Consider the following 23,045-nt stretch of genomic DNA (forward strand, 5'->3'; position numbering starts at 1 on the left):
CTTCCAGCAAAAAACCAAAGTTTTCAGTATCTAAGAAGTATCAAAGAAAGAACACCTTGTACGTGAGTCAATCACGAAGAACCACGGAAAGAAGGTTGCGAACCTGTCGCATCGTTGGCCTGTTTCCCGGATTGCTATCTATGCATCGCAGCGCCGTGACAAGCACTCTGGTGGCCTCCTCCGCGTTGAAAACTCCCTACAGCCTTGGATCCACGACACCCAAGAGCTTCCCGGCCGCGTACTGCTCCTCCACCCATGGCACCAGCAGCCATGCGTTGTGATCCTTCTCCTTGGAGCTCCCAATCACCCGCCTCCCAGTCACAACCTCGAGCGTCACCACGCCATAGCTGTAGACATCCGACGCGGGCGTGAACTTGTATGTGACCCCGACCTCGGGCGCGATGTATCCCAGCGTCCCCGCGAGCGTGGTGGTGCGTGAGCTCACGTCATGGCTGGCTGTGCGCGCGAGGCCAAAGTCGCCCAGCCTCGCGCGAAACTCTTCGTCCAGCATCACGTTGCTGCATTTCACGTCGCGGTGGATGACCTGCTGCTCCCAGTCCTCGTGGAGGTAGATGAGTGCGGCGGCGAGGCCCGAGAGGATCCGGAGCCGCGCGTCCCAGAGGAGGAGCAGCGCGTCACCTTTGTGGAAGAGCGCCGACTCGACGCTCCCCTGGGGCATGTAGTCGTAGACGAGGACGAGCTCGCGGTGGTCGCGCGCGCAGTGCCAGCCGCGGAGAGGGACAAGGTTGCGGTGGCTGCGCTTGCTGATGATCTGGAGCTCCGCCAGGAACTCGCGCTCGCCCTGGTGCGAGTCCCGCACCATCTTCTTGATGGCCACCGGGGAGTTCTCGCCGGGGAGGATGCCACGGTAGACCTTGCCGAAGCCGCCTGTGCCCAGGAGGTTGTGCTCGGGTGGCGGAGGTGAGCTGCGCTTAGGGAATCTCGTGTGGCAGCGGCACAAGGTCCTTGGACGAGCTCTTCTTCTTCTTCTTCTCGGATGGGAAGCCAAGTTTGCTCCAGGGATTTTTGACAAGCCAGCTGACGACCGCGAGGAGCAGCAACGCGGCCAGGAACGCCAGGAGTGATGCAGTGACGATGAAGTAAACCTTGAATCGATCTTTCTACTTTCCACCATCGACCACTGTCACTGGTGATGGAGGAGGAATCCTCTCCAATCTGCTCGAGAAGTTCCAGGACAGGATCCGGTGGAAGTCGAGGTTGGCGGTGCCAGAGCCGGCAGAGAAGCCCACGTACGAGACATCGCTGACATAGGCGCACAAATTCACGCTGTGCTCCAGCACCGGGTCGCCCAAGTTCCGGAACGATGGGTCGGAGGAGACGAACACTCGCAGCCTCTGCACGGCGGCATCGTAATCGATTCTCGCCGCGACGGTACCGATGCCAAGAGAGATCCTCCGCGGATAGAGCGAGCTCGAGTTCACGGACAGGATCCCGTTGATGTCGAGGCCGACGTGGTTGTCATCGATGTCCTGGAACTCGGGATAGACTGGTGGAAAGTTCATGAAAGTGTCGAATTCCACCGCGACGATGCGGTTGCTCGCGCGGCCATTCGCGGCGGGATCGAACAAGCCCAGCCAGCGGCCATAGCCAGCGGAGGAGGTGGGGACGAGGTTAGGGGCGATAGTGAACGCGAGGCCATCGGCATTGACCAGTGTGGAGTCGTTCTTGGTGATGGCGAAGACGAACTCGGTGGAGAAGGAGGCGCCGGCGCCGGCGGATGCGTTGCAAAGCTGGATCTCCTGCTGCTTCATGATCCTGCCATAGCTCGACAGGCGATTGCCGGTGAGCCGGAGCTCGTCATTGTTGAAGGTCGCGTCACCAGTGGCCACAAAATCGTTGCGTGCCAGGCCCGAGAAGTTGCTGTATGTGAAACTTACATGATCATCAAGCGCTGCTATTGCGTCTAGTGCCACGATCGAAAACGCGATCGCCAGAGCTTTGGCCATGGGACCAACCAACGCTAGAAGAGCTAGACCGATCAACCCTGGAGCTTTTGACCAGTGAGCCAGCATGGGTTCAATCCTCGGCTTGTCCGAGTCCATTTTCCATCTTCTAGGCTGGTTATCTTGACAGGATAGTTTCCAACGCGGAGGAGGCTGCCACAGCACGGCGCTGCGATGCTTTGATAGCACTGGGTCCCAGGATCCTCCAGACCGCGTACTCCACCCACAGCCACGCAGATGAGGACTTAAAGTATGTTTGGATGTGCTTTGCGTAAAGGCTGAAACATTCATTGTTTCAGGTCAGGAGCTGGAAAATCTTCTAACTAACCTTCTAATTATATTAGGCAGACTTAGTACTTATGAATACTATCAAGAAATCCGTCAGCGGCGAGGATCGAGTACGACGCTTGGATCCCGCTGCCACATGAAATCCCATACGGGCAAGACTCGAGCCTTTTTGAGTTAGTGAGCAATCTGTTAGTAACACTTTCGGTGGACGATGTTTGGCCCGTACTCATCGTAGTCTCCCTTGGTGAGATGCTGGTTCTGAGGGAACACCACCTTGGCGAGGATGGCACCGCCAATCCATGCCGAGTATTGCAGCGTCCGCTTTGGCATGTACTCCGGAGGCTGCGAAAGCGGAAGAGAATGAGAAATACGAAAGCCAGAAAAGTTTCACTGCTTCTTCTTTACCTTCACTATGGAGGGCCGCAAGGAGGGAGTTCCGTGAAGAGAAACCTCCTTCTGAAAGCGAGCTTCAAAACCTGGGAAGTGCTTGGAAGGTGAGCTAGGAAAAAACGAAGATCAAATCTTGCCTTACCGAGCTTGCATCTCCGTGAGCCTCTATCATTCTCTCGCCTTAATAGGACGAACTTACAAGACCCCGCGCTTCTTCTTTTCTGCCTGAGAGCGAGGAATGTTGGGCATATTCTAAGGGTGATTTCGTGGCCGGCCGTGATTGGAGGATCCCGCCGCCAGGTCCACGTGGTGTCTAGCAGCTCCAACTTCGTCAAACCAACCAAGAGTCAAGTCAATGCGTAGAAACAGTAGTATCACAAGAGATGATGTGAAAAGTGCTCCGGGAGTTACAATCGCCAAAGAAAAGGCAACGAGAAGAGGATCTAGGCAAGAAGGTAAACATACATAAAAAAGGTGGCCAGGAATCAAGCTCACATTGGCATACCTCCTAGGATTGTTGGCAAGAACTTTTCTATGGAGAGATTTATTTGCAGGTGCTCGATGTCAAGCATCAGTTTGCAAACTCGTATCGCGTGGAACAGAAGTTCGGCTGGACGTGAAAGGCAGAGCCGCCGTGTTCTTGTTCCTTCCTTAGACTTGAGGCAACACTAGTGAATCCTGTTTCAGAACGCTCTGTAAGATTAGCCGTCATACCTTAAGAGCTCACAATTCCCAGCCTTGTCTACAGAGAAGAATCACACAAACATTTAGTCATTCATATACTGTTTTCCCGCAATGCCCACCATGAAGCATGAGATTAAAAGATTTAGAAATGCCGATTTAAAGAAGATTGTCGTTACAATGCTCCCAAACATCAGTGTCATATGTTCACCTGAGTCATGTCTTCCTGCTCTTCAATCAAATGCCGTCAATGCACGCTACCGAAGTCAAGGGCAACAGATCTCGAGTTTAAATTGATAATAGCTGAAGACACGAAATAGTAAAGGTTCATAGATCAATGTCAAGGCAGAAACGAGCACTATAGCGGGCTTCCAAGCTAGCAAGCTTTATCTGGAAATCTCACTCCAGCTCGAACCTACGCTGCGCGCGCTGGGGATCCAATCCTTCCCTTGGCGCGGCGCTCGAACCCACGAGCTTTAACAACGAGCTTTAACAATGGGCACCGCTTCATCAACTCTTCGATCACATTTATGATAGCGCTGCCATTTTTCTGCTGGATCCCAAGGATCTTCATCTCGAGCACGCCAAGCTTCTTTAGGTGATGGCAGTTGGAGTAAACACCATTCTGGAACAGAAAAGCAGCAAAATCTCCAGTGCCAAGTATACGAGAGCTTCGTACCTTGGGGAGTCCTTGAAAACAGGACACCGGAGTCTCGTAAATCTCTCCATGAGAGAAAAGGAGAGCCACTCTCCCTCAACATCTGCTCGATCAAATCCAGATATGCAACAAAACTGGGTGAACATATGGACACGCTCCAACGCTGTCGTCGGAGCTACGAACATATGGACACGCTCCAACTCTGTCGGAGCTACGGCCGCAATGACTTCCATGTAAGCGCTTGAGACTGGGCGCATCCAAATGGATGCGTGGGAGAGGGCCTCTGGTTATGTCGAAAAGCAGCTGTAGATCCTTCGTGGTATCCCCAAAGCTCAGGCTTGAGTAGATATCCATCACCCTTGAGCTTGCAAGGATCTCAGCCAAGTCTCTTGAAATGGTATGAAATTTGCAGTGATACGAATCACCGTCAAGTTGCACGCACTCGCGCAGATCACCCACGCAGTGGTAGCAACCCCAAGCTTTCGAGCGATAGCAGAGCGGCACACAAGAAAAGGCGCATCAATGTTGCTAGTACGCAACACAGTGAGTAGGTTTTCGCCCTGGATAGCTGCTGCGACAGTGCCTCTTGAGTCTTGACAGATCCTGGATGATAATCGACGCTACCTGGAACTGGCTCGATGTTGCGACCATGCGGTGGAGAAAGCTGACCACCACATCGTCCGGGAGGAGCGCGAAAGGATCCGGCACGGGCACCGCCATAGATGATCTCCTTCTGCGATATCTTTGATCTTTGGACACCTACTTGAACACTTTGAATGCGAGAGCATAAACCCTAAACCCTAAACTTTCAAAATCAAAGATGGATCTTCCTCGTTGGAATCCTTTACGTGATTCGCACTGCCGCTGCTCTTGCTGCTCTTGCTGTTGCCCGATCGAGGCCTTCGTTGCTGCCCGGCATTCGAAACGTTCTTGTTCGCCGCGGCTCGCGTCCTCCGGCCCTGTGAAATCAAGAGAGCGCGAACCAAACTATCATCACAAGCACGAATGCGCGATCGCCGACAGTACCTTGCCCAGGCACTTCTCGAGATGAGGAGCAAATCGCCCAGCGGCGACGGAGCGGCCGCAATTCATGCACTGGAGCTGCTGGCTCGCGATCGCGGGATGCGATTGCCCAAACACATCCACCACATATTTCTCTCCTCCTCCTCTCTCGCTCCCACCACTGCCACTCTCCGCCAAGCTCCTGGCCTGCGACGACAGCCGGAGCTCCTCCTCCTCGCCCATCTCAATCCTCGGATCAAATCCCAGCCGCGCGGCCCGGTGCGCCTCGGCAGCCACATCCACGATGAGCGAATCCAGAATTTCCGCAAAGATCGCGGCCTCCTGCAACGATTTCAATCAAAGCTTCCACGATCGAGACGCGCCTACCTGAGCTGGAAATCTGGAAGACGAAGAATCACTGTCCATGGAAGTCCATCACGAGCCCTAAAATCTTGCTTTAAGCTCCCGTCAAAACATGAGGAGGATGATCGATCATCCTCAACGCCCGCTTGAGCCCGCGGTACGTCCGCGCGTCCGGCACGAATCCACACTCGCTCATCTCGCGAAACATCCCATACGCCTCCTCGTTCCGGTCGACCATCGACAGCCCCCAGATCATGGTGTTGTAAGTGACAACGTTTGGCCGGCACGCCATCTCCCTCATCACCTTGCCTCCCTCGTCCACTCGGCTCGCCCGGCAGTAGCCCCCGATGAGCGCGCTGTAAGTCACCACATTCGGCGAGCACTTGTTCGCAACCAGCTCGCGGAAGATCTCGTGCGCGTCGTCCACCCGGCCCACCTTGCACAGCTTGTCGATCACCACCGTGTACGTGACCACGTCCGGGATGCATCCCTGCGAAACCATCCTCCGGAGCAGTCCCAGCGCCGAGTCGAGGCGGCCGGCGGCCGAGAAGCCGAGGACGAGCGGAGTGTAGGCGACGAGGTCCGGGCGGCATCCCTCCGAGACCATCCTGTCCAGGAGCTGCTGCGCCTCGTCGAGCTGGTCCGACTTGCACAGCCCGTCGATGACGACGCTGTAGGTGACGAGGTTGGGGTGGAAGTCGCGGTCGATCATCTCGTTGAACACCTCGAGCGCGTCGGCGAGGCGGCGCGCGCGGCACAGCCCGGTGATGATGGCGTTGAAGCTCACCAGCGTGGGGACGTAGCCCTCCTCGGTCATCTGCGTGAAGGTGGCGAGCGCCTCGTCGACGCGGCCGAGCTGGAAGAGCGCCGCCATGAGCGTGTTGTACGTGACCACGTCCGGCGCGAAGTCGCGCTTGCGGGCCTCGGCGATGACGGCCCGCGCGGCGTCCAGCCGATCCTGCTTGCACAGCCCGTCCACCAGCGCGTTGTACGTGAATGCGTTTGGGCGGCACCCCCCCGCGGCCACCATCTTCCGGAAGAGATCGAAGGCGGCGTCGACGCGGCCGAGCTTGCACAGCCCGTTGATGAGCGTGGTGTAGGAGACTACGTCCGGCTGCGCGTGCGCGAGCTCCAGGGAGGCGTCGAAGTGCTCCAGCGCCTGGGCGACGCGGCCGCAGCGGCACAGCCCCTGGAGGATGATGCTGGTGGTGCGATCGTTGCACTGCATGCCCTCCACGTCCATCTCCCGGAGCAGCGAGAAGGCGGCGTCCAGGTCGCTGGCGTTGCAGAAGCCGCGGATGAGGACGTTGTAGGTGACGCTCGAGGCCGGGAGCTGGCATGGGTTCTCGCGGAAGAGCTGCAGCGCCCGGTTGTGGCTGCCGGCGCGGACCATCGCGGCCAGGAGCGTGTTCCAGGTGAAGGTGTTGTGGAGGAAGCGCGGCTGTTGCTGCGACCACCGGAAGAAGCGCAGCGCGAGGGACGAGGAGGTGAGCTCGCGTAGGACTCTGGTGACCGTGCGTGGCGTGAGGTTCGTGGAGGACTCGCCCAGAGCTGCGTAGTTGCCCGCCACCTGGGATTCCTCCATGAGCTTCACGAGGGCCTCTTCCTCGCCGCTTCTGCCGTTTCTGCTGCCACCATTGTTGCCACCATTGCCATTGCTGCCGTTCTTGCCGTTCTTGTGAGCGCCATTTGCTGCTGTTCTTCTGATCACTTCCACCACTCCGCCGCTGCCACCGTTGCCGCCGCCGCCGCTGCTGCTGCTGAACCTCCTCCGCATTTCGACCTAGTCCTTTGCTTCCAAAGTCGATAATTCACTGCTTGTTGAGCTCGCTTCTTCTTAGCGACCTCGTTGTGATTGTAGCTTTCGCCTCGATCTTGAAGCGAGCTCTGTAATGTCTAGGAAGAACGGACCTTTTGCTCTTGGGCCACTTTGTGATCCACAGCGCTCCCAGATCCTTTTGCGCTGTATCCTCGCTAGATCCTGGGCAAACAAAACAAGTACGGGAATTTAGACCCAAAAAAACTAATGAGAACCTGTTACCTTGAATTTGTAGCAATGTGTTATGTACATGGTTGTCCCTCTCGTGAAGCTGGGGACGAGGACGTCTCGAGAATGTACGTGGAGGTGATTTAACCGCAGCGTCTCTACTGCTTTGAGCCGCCTGTTGTTCAATCCAATCCATCTCTTCGTCTTGCACGCTCCGACCATTCCTCTTTGGCTGCTCTCGTTTGTCTTGAAGACAACTCGAGCTCTCCAAAGGCTTGTTGCTTTTCATCTCAGGCTTCCGAAGTGACTTCAAGCCATGAGCTATCCACGAGGAAGATTTCACCTGTAGCAATTAAGCGAGTGAAATGGAGCTGAGAGAGTTCCAAACTTGAGCTTACCAGCCGATTGGATCTTGTTTTTGCAACTACGACTGGCTTTGTTATCTCCACACTGAAAACACAAACGTGGATATATAAAAAAATGTTGTTGCAAGGCATAAAAATTTACGTACACTTGGTGATCCTCACTCGATTCGGGAGAGCTGGCTGGAGCTCGCCTTGTGTGCAAGACTTTCGGAGCCGAGAACGATTTGCTAGCAGAAAACCGACTAGGTAACTTTGCAGGCTGTCGATTTGTTTCCAATGCTTTCTCAGGTTGTAGACCAGGCACCTTTGCAGGCTGTCGATTTGCTTCCAATGCTTTCTCAGCTTGTACACCAGGCTGTCGATTTATTTCCAACGCTTTCTCTGGTTGTAATTTCCGTTCCGAACGGTGGTGAGCCCTTCTTGACATTGGTTTTGCCAACACTTTTTCGTCATCGGTTTTCTCCGCACTCGATTCTTCACCTAAGAGAGACTGGTAGGCCAACTCCTCTGCAAGCATAGAAAGATTATAAGAAGAGACAGAGGGTACTGACTATTACCTGCAACAGGTGTCAATTTTCGCCCGCATTCTAGCCAAGTGAGAGGCTTTTGCAAGACACTTGAACCCGGAAAAGTCACGATGTTCAGCTCCATAAGTTGGATTCCCTGAGCAGCAGTCAGTTTTTGGAACCCGAAAGCGCTTGTCCATGTTTCTATAAACTCTGCGATCGCCGGAAGGACTAGTGTTTGAACTTCCAAGGTATGGAGAACCTTTCACATTATTTAGCACAGTAAGCTACTAAGACACCTAAGCACTGAAGCAGGCTTACTTGTTGAATGACATTTATGAGGCGCCGACACATTCCCTGTTTTCGATATTGAGACCGGGTTCCAATGAAAGGTATTTCCGCAGCGTGAGATCCATGGACTCTGGTCACTCAAATTGTCACTCTTAACCCCTTCAAATTTGACTTGACTCACCTCATGGACGCAACGGAGATCAACTCCTGCTCTTTCTCTAATACCACAGTATAAAAGCCACGAAAATCCATACGCTTGTCTTCACCTCTGTACAAAGAGCGGCGAGTTAAAGGACCGACCAGAAAAGAGGATTTCAGTCACCTTCGGTTATAAAGGATGTGAGAAACCATGTCTATATTTGATCGAGGGTCAATCATCGGTCGAAAGCACTCTTGAATGACGGTGAGAGCAAGCGCCAGGCGTGTATTTAAATCTGCAACACTTTCCAACTTGGAGTTCTCTGCGGATTGATCATAATGTTCTGAGCGTAACAGCGTCCAGGAGTACATGTCATCCACTTTGTTTACCCTCCCAACCAGTTTCCTCAAGCCTCGAAAAATCTGTTACTCAAACCATGAAATGAAACGATAAATATTTTTTAGAAAGAGCATACCTTGAAGCACTTTCGACTGCAGAACTGGTTATCACTAGATTCGTACTTCATTGCACAGCCAGGAACACAGTTGGAATGATCTGAAAAACACTAACGGGTTAGCTATCGACACAAACTTTTTCAATTCTACTCGCATTCGCGCTCGCACTGATCACAGTACAGGATCTCGGTTTGGATGGTCGGATCGTATAAGCTGCGGCCACAGCTGGCACAGCAACACCTGGGACAGAACCAATCGCCTTCGGGAACATTCTGTCACAAACAAAACAGTTGGAGCAACTGGCGAGTGACTGATTGCGTACCTCTAGACGAAGACATTTCAGGTGAAATGTTGATGGACAGTGATCACAACAGACGAGTTGACCACCATCTCCACACACCGCGCAAGTGTCGTCGTTCTCATCCATTTCAACGTCATCAACCACGAGCTCTGACTCTTTTAATTCCATCGCCTTCAGAGCCGCTAACTGGCAGTCTAGGATAGACCTCCCGTCAGGCAAACGCATTTGGGAGGCTCCTCCTGTGGCGCCAGCATGCGCCTGAAAGCTAGAAACTGAAAAGTTCTTCTTGCAACAGTTGCACAGTATTCCGTCGCTCGTAACAATTCCACTGTGTATGAGGTTTGTGTCCGAGTTCACTAACTGGATCTTCTCACCCTCATTGAGAACTGCCATGTCGATCAACCAGGAGAAAAGTGTCATGCGTTTGATGAAGCTTACTTCAGCGTCCTCTTCTTGCCTCGGCCTTGTAGGTGTAGATAAAACAGCCTCCAGTCGACAACCTGTTCTTGACCTCCCATTCCTGTTGTCATTATTCCCTTTTTTTGTTAGCTTTTTCTGCTTCGCGGTCTCTTCTACACTGTCCTCTCTAATATTCCGAGTCCTGTGCCAAGATACGATCTGACTACCCTCATTCCCAGAGCGAGGAAGAAAACCATAATCACCTCTGGCAATGAGCTGAAGATGAGAAAGCTTCACACGGTCCTTTGCAGGCTTAGCGTGCTTGTTCCGGCGCAACCATTCTCTGCATGCGGTCGCTAGTGACATGTACGGCTTCCCCTCCGGGGAGATATAAAACGGCTCCTTTGCTGTTCTGCTAAATCGTTCTCTCAGTCTGTGGCAAACTGTCCAGCCTGATTCGAAGAGGAGTTTTCTGGCTTTATCTCGTGCCACTGCCAATACTGTACCCTTGGAAGAAATAGATGAATCTTGACTCGCCCAGTGCCTCGAGTTTTTAGTACTGCGGGTGCATGCCTCGTCGTCCTTGGCTTGTGCCTCCTCAATCAGCTCGGTAGCGTCTACTAGCTTGCGATAGGAACGACGACGGGTTACCTCGATTGAAACTGGCTCACACAACATTTTCCTGGCAGAGTGATTCTTGTTCCCTTCTGTTTCTTCTCCCTCAGACAAGATTTCCCTCGCAGAGCGACTCTTGTTGCCTACTGTTTCTTCTCCCCCACACAAGATTTTCCTGGCAGAGTGACTCTTGTTCCCAACTGCTTCTTCTCCCTCACATAAGATTTTCCTGCCAGAGTGACTCTTGCTACCTACTGCTTCTTCTCCTTTGGATCCCATCAACTCTAGACGCAGCATTTCAAGCTTGGTAGCGAGAGGGGTTAGGCCACTCCTCATTATCATCGCTTGTATATTATCCACCTGATTATCTCCTCCAACATGGTTTCCCGCTTCTTCAGAAATTAAACCGGAACCTGCGACTTGGGAACCCCCCTGCAGCTTATCCCTTCCAGATTCTAGTTTACTCTGCTGTTTCTTCTGGCTTCCATTAGTCTGCTGTTCCTTCTGCTTTTCCCCCTCACGGCCAGCATTCGTTGAATCATCCGCATCGTTTCCATTCCCTGGACAAATGCCATCATCCGCTTCTGGAAGCTTGACAATCCTGGAAGGCAGCTTTTTTCTGTGTCTCGTACACCACGCATAGATTGTCTCGTCATCATCAGTATCCGACATACTCTCGTCCCTTTTCCGCTTTCCCATGTCGTTCACCACAAGAATTCCAGACGAAGTATCCCCGGACTGTTTGGGCTTGACTGCGAAAGTCCTCTTGACACGTATCTTCCTCCCCTCGATCAGAGCCAGATCTGTCCACTGTCCCTTCTGCCTCCAGGTTCCAGTAGTACTATCCCATTCTTGAGAAACCCGTAGATTTTGCCTGCCAAATCCCCTCCTGTCTCCTTCATCGGGGAAGAACACCTGCATGTCCTCGTCCGGAAGTTGGACATTGTCCATGAGCACGCCTTCCCACCAAGCATCCCCGTAGAAGGCATCGACCCAAAGACCCCGTTGCCAGACTTCCTGTGTTTTCCCTGTAAGTGGAGGTGGCCGCGGCCTCAAGAGAACCTCCAAGCCTTCTCTAAATGGAACATACTCTTGAAAGTGTGGCGAGCCATCTCTAGCGAGCAACTTCTCATACTCAACCAGCCCACGACCAGAGTCGATCTTCACTACTTTGGCTGGATGCCACGATCCTCTATAGCCGGTGGCCCTGTGTCTCACCTGTTGTAGATCCCACTTGATAAGAAAGAAAAAAAGGAGGGAGAGAAGACATGAGTTCTACGAGCATACCTCTACAAGCGTGCCGAGTAACGATCCACCATCGCTGCTGCTACCGTTTTGTGAATCCAACTCCGCCACTGCGTCAATCCAATCATCGCGATCAATCCAATGGATAACAAACCTAGCAAGGAAAAGAAAAGGAGCGTTACCTGGAGGAGTATCATTCACCATTTCATCGGGAGCTGGGACACCATCCCCGACGCTGTTACATTCTCCCAAGCCAGCCCAATCGCCCTTCACATTACTCGCGGATCCCGCTATCAGATTATCTACCTCTGCGAAGCCATTGCCACAGGCGCTGTGAGGCAAAGATCCCATCCCACTGCTAGCAGCCAAGATTCCCGCATTGCATCCCCTCCCACCGAGACCTAAAAATCAATCCCGCGATTTCTTCCCGCCGCGGATCAGGCCCTAGCTTCCCTCCTGCTGCTGCATTGCGACTGCTCTACCATCCAATCCCGAAATACCGATCGATCTTCCTCGCGCGCGCTATCCCCACGCACAGCTAAAATATCCAGCGCCTAACCCTGCGAGCTCCCACTGCGACCGAGCTCCAAGACCCAAGGGCGCGCCAATCCCCTCCCTCGCCCACGAAGTAACAATGGCTATGGAGTCCCAAGGGCACCTGTCCTTGGCCAAGTCCCAGTGTGAACACAAACGGAGTCTAGACCTTTCCGCTGACCGCAGGATGCATGGATCCAACGGTGCACAGCAAAATAAGCGATCTAACGGCCTTTTCTTTTTCTTTCTCTTTTTTTCTTCTTGTCCATTGAATGAAAAACTCCTGTATCAACACTCACATTCTTCTTCGTACTCCCAAGTGAAATTCTCGGTTGAGTTTTGGTGCTGTTTCTTCTTCGATCGAATGCCGCAAGCATTGCACAAGTGCTGAAACCACGAAAACAGTGAATGATCGAAAGGAGGAAGAAAAAACGAGATTTTGAGACTACCTTAATACCTCCTGGATCTTTTCTCCACATCGGTGTCTCGCTGGTTCCACAGGTAACGCACGTCTTTCCCTTCATCCTGGAGAGAAAGACGAGCTCGTCGCTCTTGTTCTCCGGAGTAGCCTGCTGTTGCTCCAAAGTTTCTTTTGGATCCACCACCACGGCGTGGCTGTTCTCTTCTTCTCTCGTCTCGTTGTTTGAGGACGCGAGCTCTACGATCTCCGAGCCGCTGGCCGTGGGAGCAGCGCCGAGCTCCGCGCTGTCTAGAACGATATGTGACGATCCCAGCTTTAGAAACGATAACTCGCTGGTGTTCTCCACCTCCTCCGTTTCTTCCGCTGCGTCTTCCGGCGGCTGAAACTTCTTGTTTGTGAGCGTCTTCAAAGCCTCGGCCACTCTTTTCGATGTTTTCACCTGGAAGGACAGTCTCATCGCCGTTAAACCAGATATAAAACACACGAGCTTACCAGCCGGTTCGATCTCGTTTTGGCAACAACTATCCTCGAGTCCTCTGTGGGTCCTTCCTTCAAGGCTGGAACTTCCTCTTGGAGAAGAGCCACTGCATTACCAGGCTCTGGCAAAACAGGCGTCGGAGTTCCAACTTCTTTGCTGATTTCTTCTGTTTTCGGTGCTGGATGTTTCTGTTGTTTAGGCTTCCTCCTCGGCTCCGGTTCAAGTCCCATATGCAACTTGCTGCCTGGCGCCCAGGGCTTCTCCGCTGTAACGCAATACTTTCGTGTCAGATCCATCTGAAAAAGAGAGATTTTCTACCTAGAGGTGGCGCAATCTTTCGGCACAAATTCAACCACGTCAGAGGTTTCTGCAAAACTTTCGTTCCCGGAAATCCAACAATGCTCAGCTCCAGGAGCCGGACTGATTGGAAAGGCGAGACTTTCTGAAAGCCGAAAGCACCGATCCAAGTGTCTAGAAGCTCGGGAACCGCCGGCAAAACCAATGTATGTACATTCAGTGATCTGAGCACCTAGGAAATATGTGTCACTATTAGCTCCAAGGAAACAAAGAAGAACAGAGTAACCATACCTGCTCGATCACCTCCAAAAGCCGCCGGCACATTCCTTGCCTACGATATTGAAGCCGCGTTCCAATCAGTGGCATCTCCGCAATACTGGTGCCATGAACTCTACCAAAATAACAGCAACAGTCGGCAAACAGAGCTCAAACAAACGACCAAACACAGACCTAACAGCAGCAACTGATATGAGCTCATCTTTGTTGTTTTCCAAGAGGATGGTGTAAAATCCACGAAAATCCAGCCTTTTCACATCGGCACTGCAACCATATCTCAGATTGATGAGAGTCATGTAAACCCAAGGAAAAAACACAGCTCAAACCTTCGATTCTTCAAAATATGAGCAATTATGTCGATTTTGCTCCGGGGATCAATCATGGGCGAGAAGCACTCTCGCATCACGCTAAGAGCGAGGGCAATTTTACTACAGTGTGCGGTTACCGTTTCCATATCCGCATCCTCGTCAAGGTCCGCGGAACGGAGAAGGGTCCAACTAAATCCTCCGTCCATGGGGCTCGTTTTTCCGACGAGTTCTCTAAGGCCACAGAAGATCTGCACGCGTCCAAAGTGACAACAATGTTTCCCCAAGCATCACAAAAACTTTTTGATCGTACCTTTCGACACGTTTGGCTACAGAAACGACTTGAAGCAAAAGACGCGCCTCCGTCGTTGAGACACTCGACATGATCTGCAGATAGACAGCGTGATTTAGCTCACAGATTTTTCTTTTTATTCTACTCACAGTTACGTTCGCATTGGGTGCAATATAAAACTTCGCGCCCATCGAACTGACCAGCGCCACAAACAGGACAGCGGCACCTCGGACAGAACCAATCTCCTTCCGGAAGGCTCTATAGAAGAGAAACAGCCGAGTTACTCGCTTCTGACAAGAGATATCCACAAGAGGTAGATTACCTTTAGCAGAATACAATGGAGGTGGAACGTTGCTGGGCAGTGATCACAGCATATGAGCTGACCACCCTCTCCGCAGAGACCGCAACATTCATCACTTTCATCCACGGTAAGCTGCCCGTTCGCAGGCTCATCGCACTTCGCTTGCTCTATCTTCTTGAGGGCCTGCTTCTGGCACTCAAGCACAGAGCGGCCATCTTCCAGAGTTAGCAGTGCGGCCGTCCTGTGAACTTCATCGCCTGCGTGAACCTGGAAGCTCGTCATGCTAAACACCTCGTTGCAGCACTTGCACAAGATTCCATCGCGACTGATCACCCCACTCGCAACTTGGTTTGAGTCCTTGTTCACGTATGAGACCGCAGCGCCCTCTGATAAGATTTCTCCGTCTATAAGCCAGGAGAAAATCGACATGCGCTTGTTGGCCTTCTCGTCTCCGCCATCCTGCTTCCCCCTATCTGGAGCCAACAAAAGAGCGTTCAGCCTTGGCCGTTCGCTCTTCTTGGACTTCATTGACGGGTCCAGTTTCTTCGATGCCCTCAACCTCCTCTTTCCGCCATTTGAATCAGGTAGCAGCTCCCCAGGCTTCCTTCTCACGATTATTTGAAGCTGATACGAGTGCATGGCGTCCCTCACAGGCTTGGGGACGTTTTTGTTCTGCTGCATCCAAGCCTTGCATGCCGAAGTCAGCGAGTGATAGCTAGTCCCATCCGGTGAGATGTAGTAGGCCTCATTGGAAACTCGACTCTCTCGATGTCTCTCTCTGTAACCCTTCTTCCAGCCGGACTCCTCAAGGTTCTTGATCGCATTCTCGCGAGCGGCCTTGAGTGACTCCTCTCTCCGGCTGTAATCAATGGGAACCTTCTGCCTCTTGAGCATTCGCGAAAGAGCCAGTCTGTTCCGCTCGACATTCACGTCGTGAGCAGAATGAAAGCTCCCCTGGCTGCTGCTATCCATCGTGCACAAGGCACGCTCGCTACAACTCCCGTCAACTTTGTCGTCCTCGCTAACCTTGTGCTCGTCTCCAAACAACGAATCCTCCGCCTGCGTGTTTATGCAGCACACAGGAATCGACAGCGTCCTTGTGAGGCAGTAACCTTCGCCGTCGCCGTCCGGCTGGAACGTACGTGAATTATCCGGCTTCAAATCACTGTCTTCCATCCACTCGGGCTCTAACGACTCGTTCTTGACATCCACCACCAAGTCTGAGGAAGCACCAGTCTGAAGAGCTTCCGGTTGAATCCCATCGAGTTCCTGCTTTACTTGAACTTCCTTCTTCGGTTTCTTGGCCTCGGGTTCCACGCTCTCCACTTCTTTCCGCTTCTTCTTCCGCTGAAAGGTCTTTTGAGGCTTCGAAAACCTGCTAATTCCAGCGTCAACCACGCCGTCCAAAGCCCCGCAACCCCTGCCACTCCACGCATTTGTTGAAGCATCCCATGCCTGGGATACCCTCAAACTATCCACACTAAACTCCTGCTTCTCCCCGTCATCCGGGAAGAACACCTGTACATGCGTCGAGAAGACCCCGGGAACGTCCAGCAGCAGGCCTTCTCGCCAAGAATCGTCGAATGCCTCTACGCGGAGCCCCCTCTGCCAGTCTCCACGACACATTTCCGAGCGATCCGGCGGTCTTGGTCTCACCCGACTGGATGCCTCGGAATTCCTGCCTAGAGAAATCGATTCTTTCCCACCAGAATCGTACTCCACTATCCTAATTCTAGCTCGGGCCTCCACAACCTTTGCCGGGCACCAGCAAATTCGCGTTCCATTCTTCCTGACCTGTGCTTCGAAAATATTCCCCCGCTAGAACCTCGGAAGAAGAGAAGCAAGAAAGCGCTTACCTCGACAAGCTCCCCGGCAAGAAAGCGAGAATCGTCGCACACATCCACCTCCATCGCTCGCGCTCCTGCTGCCGCTGCATGCAATGCCGCATGCCCTAGCTCCGAAAACCCTGGAGATCTTTCGCCCGCCTCTCCAGCGGCCGGGCCTTCCAGCTGCACGCCGCGACGCGCTGGTCCCGCAGCGGCAGCACAATCGCTCGTCCCAGAGAAAGAAGATTTTAGGGTTTATCAAGTTATCCCAAGAACCCTAAATTTCCGAGGAGTTGGGATGATCTCCGTCATTTGCGGTTGGGAAGAACCCATCGATCGATGCGCCGGGTAAGCTGCGCTAGGGCGACGGGGAAATTCGCCGCCAGCAGCCACCTCCCCGTCAATGGCCGCTATCAAGCAATCAATCCATCGCGAGAGAGCTCCAGAAAATCATCGAGCTCACGCGATCCTCCGGATTAGCGCGTGCCAGAGCGACCCCACTGCGCTGCTCTCGCTAGCTCCACACGTGCTTGCTGGATCTATCAATCAATCCATCCATCCATCAATCTAAACGTATTTGCTTCTTCGTCTTCTTCTTCTCTTTCCCCCTCCTGGTCGTCGCCAGAAACCTCGCAACGGGATTTCCTCCATACCACATTCCCAGAAAACGAAGAAAGCGAGAGAGAGGAGAGAGAGAGAGAGAGAGAGAGAGGGAGGACAGGGAGGGACGCTTCTTCTTCCTCTCAGCTAGCTATTTAAGGCCGTATAGGTAGCTCTCCTCCTTCCCAGGTAAATCCGCCATAGCTCCAAGCTCAAACTCATAAGCTAATCAAATCAAGGAAGAGCACCACACCACCTTTGCTTTCTTTCCCGTTTCCTTCGAGTTTCTTTGCTTCCATCCGAGGAGATTTTGTCGCTTGAACGTGTCCCAAGTAAATGCCCGGCGAGAAGCTAGCGAAACCATTAACCTTAGACTGCTGTTCACATCGCCGCATTCATTCGATTTCTTCCAAGTTCCAGTCCTCCCCCGCATGATCCACACGTCGCAGTTGCCACCATCGCATCCGCGGCGATCGCTGCTGCCACTGCTCGACTCGCCTGATCAATCAATCCGTCGCAATCATCCTTCATTCACAAGCTCCATTCTCTCTAATTCAAAACAATCTGACCAGGCCCCAGAGCCACATGAGACAAATTTGATTACTCGCAAATCCTCAATCAAGAAATTGGAAATGCTGACACTAGCCATAGCCAGTCAATGGTCAAGTGGAAGAACGAAGAACAGCCATTATGGAGCAAACCCAAACTCCAACTCTTCTTCCACGCACCAGTTACAGACGAGGCTTGCTTAGAGCGCCATAGCCAAGTAGCACTAACTTCTCACACACATCTACACACATTTTCACACACTTACACTACCTACACACACATTCTTAGCGCAGCTTTCAAGGTTCTAAATGATTCGATGAACGAACAATCTAGCCAGCTTGAATCGCCCGACTCGACCCCCGGGCCCCGACCCGATCGATGAAAATCTCTGATCGCACAAGGAGCGAGTACACTGATGGGACGAAATGAGTGAAGGAAAGAGCACAATACAAAGCAAGCGAACAAAACAAACCTCGATGAATTATGTGTCTTGTCTCCTCCAGGACATCCTCCTTTTAACTTATAGACTATACGAAAGATCGCCACCGCCACCATTCTCCAGATATCGATCAAGATCGATTATATTCGTATCATGGTCTAAAGAGATACGCGATGAAACGATTCCTTCCATGTTTTAGCTTAATTCATGGAGCACGCTCCAGAAACCAACAAACAATACAAAGCCACCACTACACCACCCCACAAAAGCCAACAAAAGTTAGTTAAAATTCCTCTTAAAATGCCTGCCTTGCTCCAGGCAGATCGAAAGCTACACCACACTCTTTTTGATCGATCCATCCATGGATCGAGCGATCGATCGAGGCGTGATCGCTGTGGCTTCCAATCCCAAATATTATAATAAGAGATACTTTCTTTCCCACCGCCTGCCTACTGGAGAGCGCTCAGAGCGACATTCTCAAGAACCTGCCTTGTTCCTCCTTACTTTGACCGTGCCCGCTGACCGTGCTGACCGCCTTGACCGGCGCCACGGACCGTATGATCTCGGCATCCAGCACGAGAGGAGAGTGGTGTTGGTGGTGGTGGTGGTGGTGTGGATCGGGACGAGCAAACACCTTGGCCTTGGAACAATCTTCGCTGCCGGGCTGATCGACGCACACCGCCGGCGGCATGCTGTCCTGCCAAGTTATGCAGCTGCTGCCCACGGCATTGCTGCTGCACGGCGATTGATCGTTGCTGCTCCACTCCTTGGCGAATGGAAGAGCGATTGCGCTCGCGTTAGCGGCGATGGTGGCGGCGTTTTGATCCATCCGGCAAAGCCGCTTGTCGTCGACATGATAAGCTTGAGCTGGGTGAACGAGAGACGTTTTTGGTGGGATCGCAGCGATCACTGGCTGCTGCTGCTGTTCGCCCAGATTTTTATCGCTCCTGCTCTTAGCGAATCCTCCCAGATCATCGCAGCTGCTGCCGGATTGATTCCACGCGGCTGCAGTGACGGGAGTAACGGTGACCGGGCTGCGTCTCCCGACTTTCTTGAACCTTATGCCGCAAGCATTGCAAAGAGACTGCAAGAAGAACACGAGCAGCATAGACGTGAGAAGGAATTCACCATGGAAAGTTTACTTGCGTTTGAGAAGGAGAAGAGTAGAAAAAAAACGACACTGAAACGAACCTTTGGGCCGAGCGGACCATTCCTCCACAGCGGCGTGGAGCTCGTCCCGCAGTGAGCACAGATCCTGGGAACGTTGCGCGGGTCGACGTGAGCGTCCACTCCACGGAACCTGGAGCGGGTGGAGCACGGATCCAAATTGTTCTTGCTCCCCAGGCCGCCATTGCCGTTGCCGCCGCCGCCGCTGCCACCCGTGTTAAACTCAAGGAACCCGAACTTGTGAAGCTCCTGGGACGGCGAGAAGTTGGCGGCCGGAAACTGTGAATGCAGCACTGGGTGGCGGGCGTAAAAGTCCTTGGAGGTGCTGTGGGCGGCGAAGCGAGCGGCGGCGGCGGCGGCAGCGATCCTTCGAGCGGCCGCCTCGGCGGAGAAAGCCCGCTGCTGCTGGAGGAAGAGCTCGTTGCTCGTCGCCCAGTGCGTTCCAGATTGCTGCAATGCAAGAAGAAAGAGTGTGTGAGATCGTGAGATCACATATAGTGTGCTTGTCAGCTTAGCAGGAAACCAAGGATAAAAAAATGGAGTTAAAAAATCGCGACCAACAGTGGAGCCGGATGAGAGAAACAACACTTCCACCAATCACCCAGACAAGCGAACAAAGCGAGCAAGGGAACGAAGCAAAGAAATGAAAAGAAAGAATGTAGCGATGGGAGGAGACACAAGAACACCATTCTTCTCTCAAACGGTCCATTTTCTTTCTATCCATTCTCTTTGCCATTACCTGATAGGAAGGAGGAGAGGCCAGCTTTGGAGGATCGATCGTCTTGGCCGGCTCGGAGATGGGCGATCCGGCGCGCGACAGCCGATTGGGCACCTCGTTGAGATCCGCTGATCTCGATCGCGTCAGGGCATTGCCGAGCGATAGCGTGCAGTCGACCGCCAGCGAGGGCAAGGATGCGGCGGCGGTGGCGGTGGCGGCGGCAGCCGGATCGGCGAGATCCCAGTGGAGGTGGAATCGCTTGGTGGGCGAGCTGGGGCAGGAGGAGGAACTGGCGGCGGCGAATCCCCGCTTGGGCGAGCTATTGCAGGAATTGGGCCACGAGGAGCTCACCACCGAATTGGCGGGGCTCAGGAAATCGGAGGATAGCGAGAGGCAGGTACTGGGCGACGACGCCGCCTCCATTCGTTCTTCCCTTTTCATCTAGCCTAGGATCTTTTCTTTCTTCGATCTTCCTCGGCGCCCAGCACTGATCAAGAACACATGATGTTGGTGGTCCTCGAATCGAAAGATCTCTTCCTTTTATCCCTGCCGCGGCTACCAGAGACCCTGGGGATGAGAGAGAGAGGGACAGGAAGAACACCACAGGAGATCGCAGCAATCATGCTGCATTCCATTCCATGGCTTCGTCGTGGAGCTCACGGCCAGAGAAGAGGAAGGAAGGAGAAGAAAGAAGAAGCCAACAAGAGACCGCTATAGGTAGCAGCGAAGACGAAGAACTGTTTCTACAGCGATGGATTCATCAGAAGCTTGCTCTTTTCTCTGGACTGGAGGATTGATTTGTGAGTGATGGGGATTCTTTGGAAAGGCCCAGCGGCAGCGCAGCAGCAGCAGCGGCGCAGGATGGTATAATGGCGAGCCTCCAAATGAAAATCCTTCCTTTCTTCCACTTTCTCTCTCTCTCTCTCTCTCTCTCGCTCACAGAGATCCGTCAAGACGCTGACCCCTCGCCTTGTCTCTAGCTTATAGTAGCAGCTAGAACGCAAGACACCTTAACACCACTAGTTTTTATAAGGCGATCAGATCAGACAGAACGGAGAGCGAGCGATCGATGGAGTCAAGTGGAGTTGCGCGGGTGAGTGAATGAGTGAGAGAGATCAACGTACACACGATCGCCCAATTCTCCATCGAAAGAGACACGCTCTTGAATGAGCATGAGGAAAGATCTCTCACAATCTCGTCGAAAAAAAAAAAGAGAAGGGAGCGATCGATCTATCTATCTAGGAGGATGATGAATGTGGATGGGATCTATCTCAGGGAGGCTGGCATGGCTTGATGATCTCGTTTTCTCTTTTTTTCTTTGTTCGTCATCCGTTCCGTCAAACAGTCCTTCCCCTATCCCTCTCTCTTTCTCTCCGACCTCGACCTCTGTGACCACTTTCAGAGACCGGGGGCCGAGCTTGCCAGCCGATAGATAGATATCGCCATAAAGAAACGAACAGAATTTCCTTCTCGGCCTTGTTGGTTTCCGGACAGATCAGAGGCCGGCCTGGCTTGGCCAACAGTGAGGAAAGAATTTCTTTTCCTCCATGTCTCTGGAAGAAAAAAGAAAAGAAAAGAAGAACAACACTGGGAGGATCCAGTAGCTCTCTCTAGCAGAAGCCACAGAAGCCACAGAAGGAAGAGAAGAAGGGCGGGCGTCGACCAGAGAGGGAGACGAGCGAAACGAGATTCCGGGGAAGAGGTGGAATATTAAACACCATGAAAACATTGTGCGGAGATTAAAAAAATGGATGGCTTTGCTCCAGAGGAGGCAGCAGCCATAGCCAGAAAGCACGGGATGGATCCGAAAACGTCAAAAGCCCAATGAATGCCGGTGCCAGACAAGGCACATGCATTGGGATCGAGTAGTGACCCGACCCGACCGCCGCGATCATCAAGCCGAGACGACGAGAGATCTTTTCTCTCGAGTCCTCATCTATCTATCCTTTTCCTATTTTTCTTCTTTTTCTTATTCTTCGTTGTCCACCGCAGGCATTAGAGAGATTAAGCCAACCTTTTTGTTCATTGCGTTTGCTTGTTCCTCCCGACAGCTCTCTGGGCTCCTCGTCTCTATCGTGTTCTCCGGTTCTGAGAATCTAGACAAGTCGACAGGAAGGAGCTTGGTAGATCCTTGTCTATCTCCTTTCCCCCGTTACCCACAGCTTAAACTCTTGGATGATTTGCGCATGATAGCTTCCGGATCTCTCCTAAGTTCGTGGTTTTGCGTTGGCCTGATCCACGGAGAGAGTGGAAAGGGACCAGGGCGATCATCCACGAATAAAATAACTTGCACGAAAGAAAAAAGAAATCTCCACAACTCACAACACCCCACCTTGTCCATAATTGCCTGATTGCGATCCAACAGTGAAAACACCACCACCTCCATGACAGAAAACACATTTTTAAAGTTCACAATATATGCTGTCTTACGGCCCTTGGGCCATCACTACTGGCTGCCGTGCTGCTTCTTGTTGCTGCTGCTTAGATCTCCCATATCTCTGCAGCATTCTCAGATCTCTCAGTGTGATGCTTGTGCTTGAGTGACCCCCCAAAAACCCTCCCCAAGGACCACAAGTTCGCAATTTTTAATGTAGGTGTGATATCTTCCCACTTAGTTTTCTTCCAGTGGAAGGGAGTTGTGTACGCTGTACAAGACCATAGACGTAATAGTTAGTGAGCGACTGTGTTCTTGTTGGTGAGTTGTTTCTCTGTGTGGATCTTTGGCTACAATTTTCCAAGTCCCCCGCAGTGCCAGGGGGGACTCAGATCAATCAATCAAACTATGGCCGAGCTTTTGAGATAGATGCCGCTGCAGACAGCTAGCTATAAGATATACATCAAAGCTTTGCTTTCTCTTTTGTATTGTATATGTGCTTTTTCTTTCTTTCTTTCTTTCTTTTTTTTCCACTCTCTTCTTTTGGCAGTGGACAAGTTGTGCATGGTTCCACGGGTGACAGGAACCACCGTCGTCTCCCTCTCGGCTTCTAGCTCGAGTTCTTCTAGACAGAGCGAGGGAGAGAGAGAGAGATCGTGATCTTTTCATCGCTTTAAAACATCGATCACGTCACCAAAGCTTGGGCTTTCGATTTGGATGATATTCACTCTCCAGAACTTCTAGTACCGAATGCGGCCGCGCGGGGATTAATATAATCACTTGCTTTTTCCGCTTTAGAATCATACGTTCTTCTCAACA

General features: G+C 52.4%; 5 protein-coding genes and 1 pseudogene across 6 annotated transcripts; all 6 read right to left on the reverse strand.

Moving 5' to 3' along the window:
* Nucleotides 1-6: 6 nt before the first annotated feature.
* On the reverse strand, nucleotides 7-2,255 carry LOC9637668 (annotated as a pseudogene).
* Nucleotides 2,256-4,432: 2,177 nt separating this feature from the next.
* Nucleotides 4,433-5,409, reverse strand: LOC9637669 (ataxin-7-like protein 3). Its single transcript, XM_002974828.2, has 4 exons — nucleotides 5,371-5,409; nucleotides 5,008-5,325; nucleotides 4,830-4,940; nucleotides 4,433-4,714 (listed from the first exon to the last, which is right to left on the reverse strand). The coding sequence occupies exons 1-4, from the start codon at nucleotides 5,407-5,409 to the stop codon at nucleotides 4,433-4,435; spliced, it is 750 nt and encodes a 249-aa protein (XP_002974874.2).
* Nucleotides 5,409-7,143, reverse strand: LOC9637670 (pentatricopeptide repeat-containing protein At1g62930, chloroplastic). Its single transcript, XM_002974829.2, has one exon. The coding sequence runs from the start codon at nucleotides 7,121-7,123 to the stop codon at nucleotides 5,441-5,443; it is 1,683 nt and encodes a 560-aa protein (XP_002974875.2). The 5' UTR covers nucleotides 7,124-7,143; the 3' UTR covers nucleotides 5,409-5,440.
* On the reverse strand, nucleotides 7,128-12,294 carry LOC9637671. The gene is made up of 13 exons (XM_024679496.1): nucleotides 11,832-12,294; nucleotides 11,692-11,759; nucleotides 9,412-11,622; nucleotides 9,244-9,361; nucleotides 9,110-9,189; nucleotides 8,818-9,056; nucleotides 8,677-8,763; nucleotides 8,526-8,625; nucleotides 8,256-8,466; nucleotides 7,845-8,205; nucleotides 7,732-7,783; nucleotides 7,388-7,676; nucleotides 7,128-7,327 (listed from the first exon to the last, which is right to left on the reverse strand). The coding sequence occupies exons 1-13, from the start codon at nucleotides 11,998-12,000 to the stop codon at nucleotides 7,158-7,160; spliced, it is 4,155 nt and encodes a 1,384-aa protein (XP_024535264.1). The 5' UTR covers nucleotides 12,001-12,294; the 3' UTR covers nucleotides 7,128-7,157.
* Nucleotides 12,295-12,401: 107 nt separating this feature from the next.
* LOC112347895 lies at nucleotides 12,402-17,241 on the reverse strand. Of its 2 annotated transcripts, none has more exons than XM_024679498.1 (11): nucleotides 16,410-17,241; nucleotides 14,575-16,347; nucleotides 14,402-14,510; nucleotides 14,274-14,347; nucleotides 13,982-14,211; nucleotides 13,830-13,919; nucleotides 13,671-13,770; nucleotides 13,401-13,611; nucleotides 13,097-13,347; nucleotides 12,641-13,043; nucleotides 12,402-12,570 (listed from the first exon to the last, which is right to left on the reverse strand). In XM_024679498.1, the coding sequence occupies exons 1-11, from the start codon at nucleotides 16,461-16,463 to the stop codon at nucleotides 12,479-12,481; spliced, it is 3,387 nt and encodes a 1,128-aa protein (XP_024535266.1). In that variant the 5' UTR covers nucleotides 16,464-17,241; the 3' UTR covers nucleotides 12,402-12,478. The 2 variants fall into 2 exon arrangements, with proteins under 2 accessions (XP_024535266.1, XP_024535265.1); XM_024679497.1 differs by having other exon boundaries at nucleotides 12,633-13,043.
* A 990-nt stretch (nucleotides 17,242-18,231) lies between these two features.
* On the reverse strand, nucleotides 18,232-20,874 carry LOC9637672. Its single transcript, XM_002974831.2, has 3 exons — nucleotides 19,874-20,874; nucleotides 19,159-19,584; nucleotides 18,232-19,051 (listed from the first exon to the last, which is right to left on the reverse strand). Exons 1-3 carry the CDS (start codon nucleotides 20,291-20,293, stop codon nucleotides 18,431-18,433), a joined length of 1,467 nt encoding a protein of 488 aa, XP_002974877.2. The 5' UTR covers nucleotides 20,294-20,874; the 3' UTR covers nucleotides 18,232-18,430.
* Nucleotides 20,875-23,045: the final 2,171 nt, after the last annotated feature.

The sequence above is a fragment of the Selaginella moellendorffii genome, unplaced genomic scaffold, assembly GCF_000143415.4.
Source record: "Selaginella moellendorffii unplaced genomic scaffold, v1.0 SELMOscaffold_25, whole genome shotgun sequence".
Classification (NCBI taxonomy): domain Eukaryota; kingdom Viridiplantae; phylum Streptophyta; class Lycopodiopsida; order Selaginellales; family Selaginellaceae; genus Selaginella; species Selaginella moellendorffii.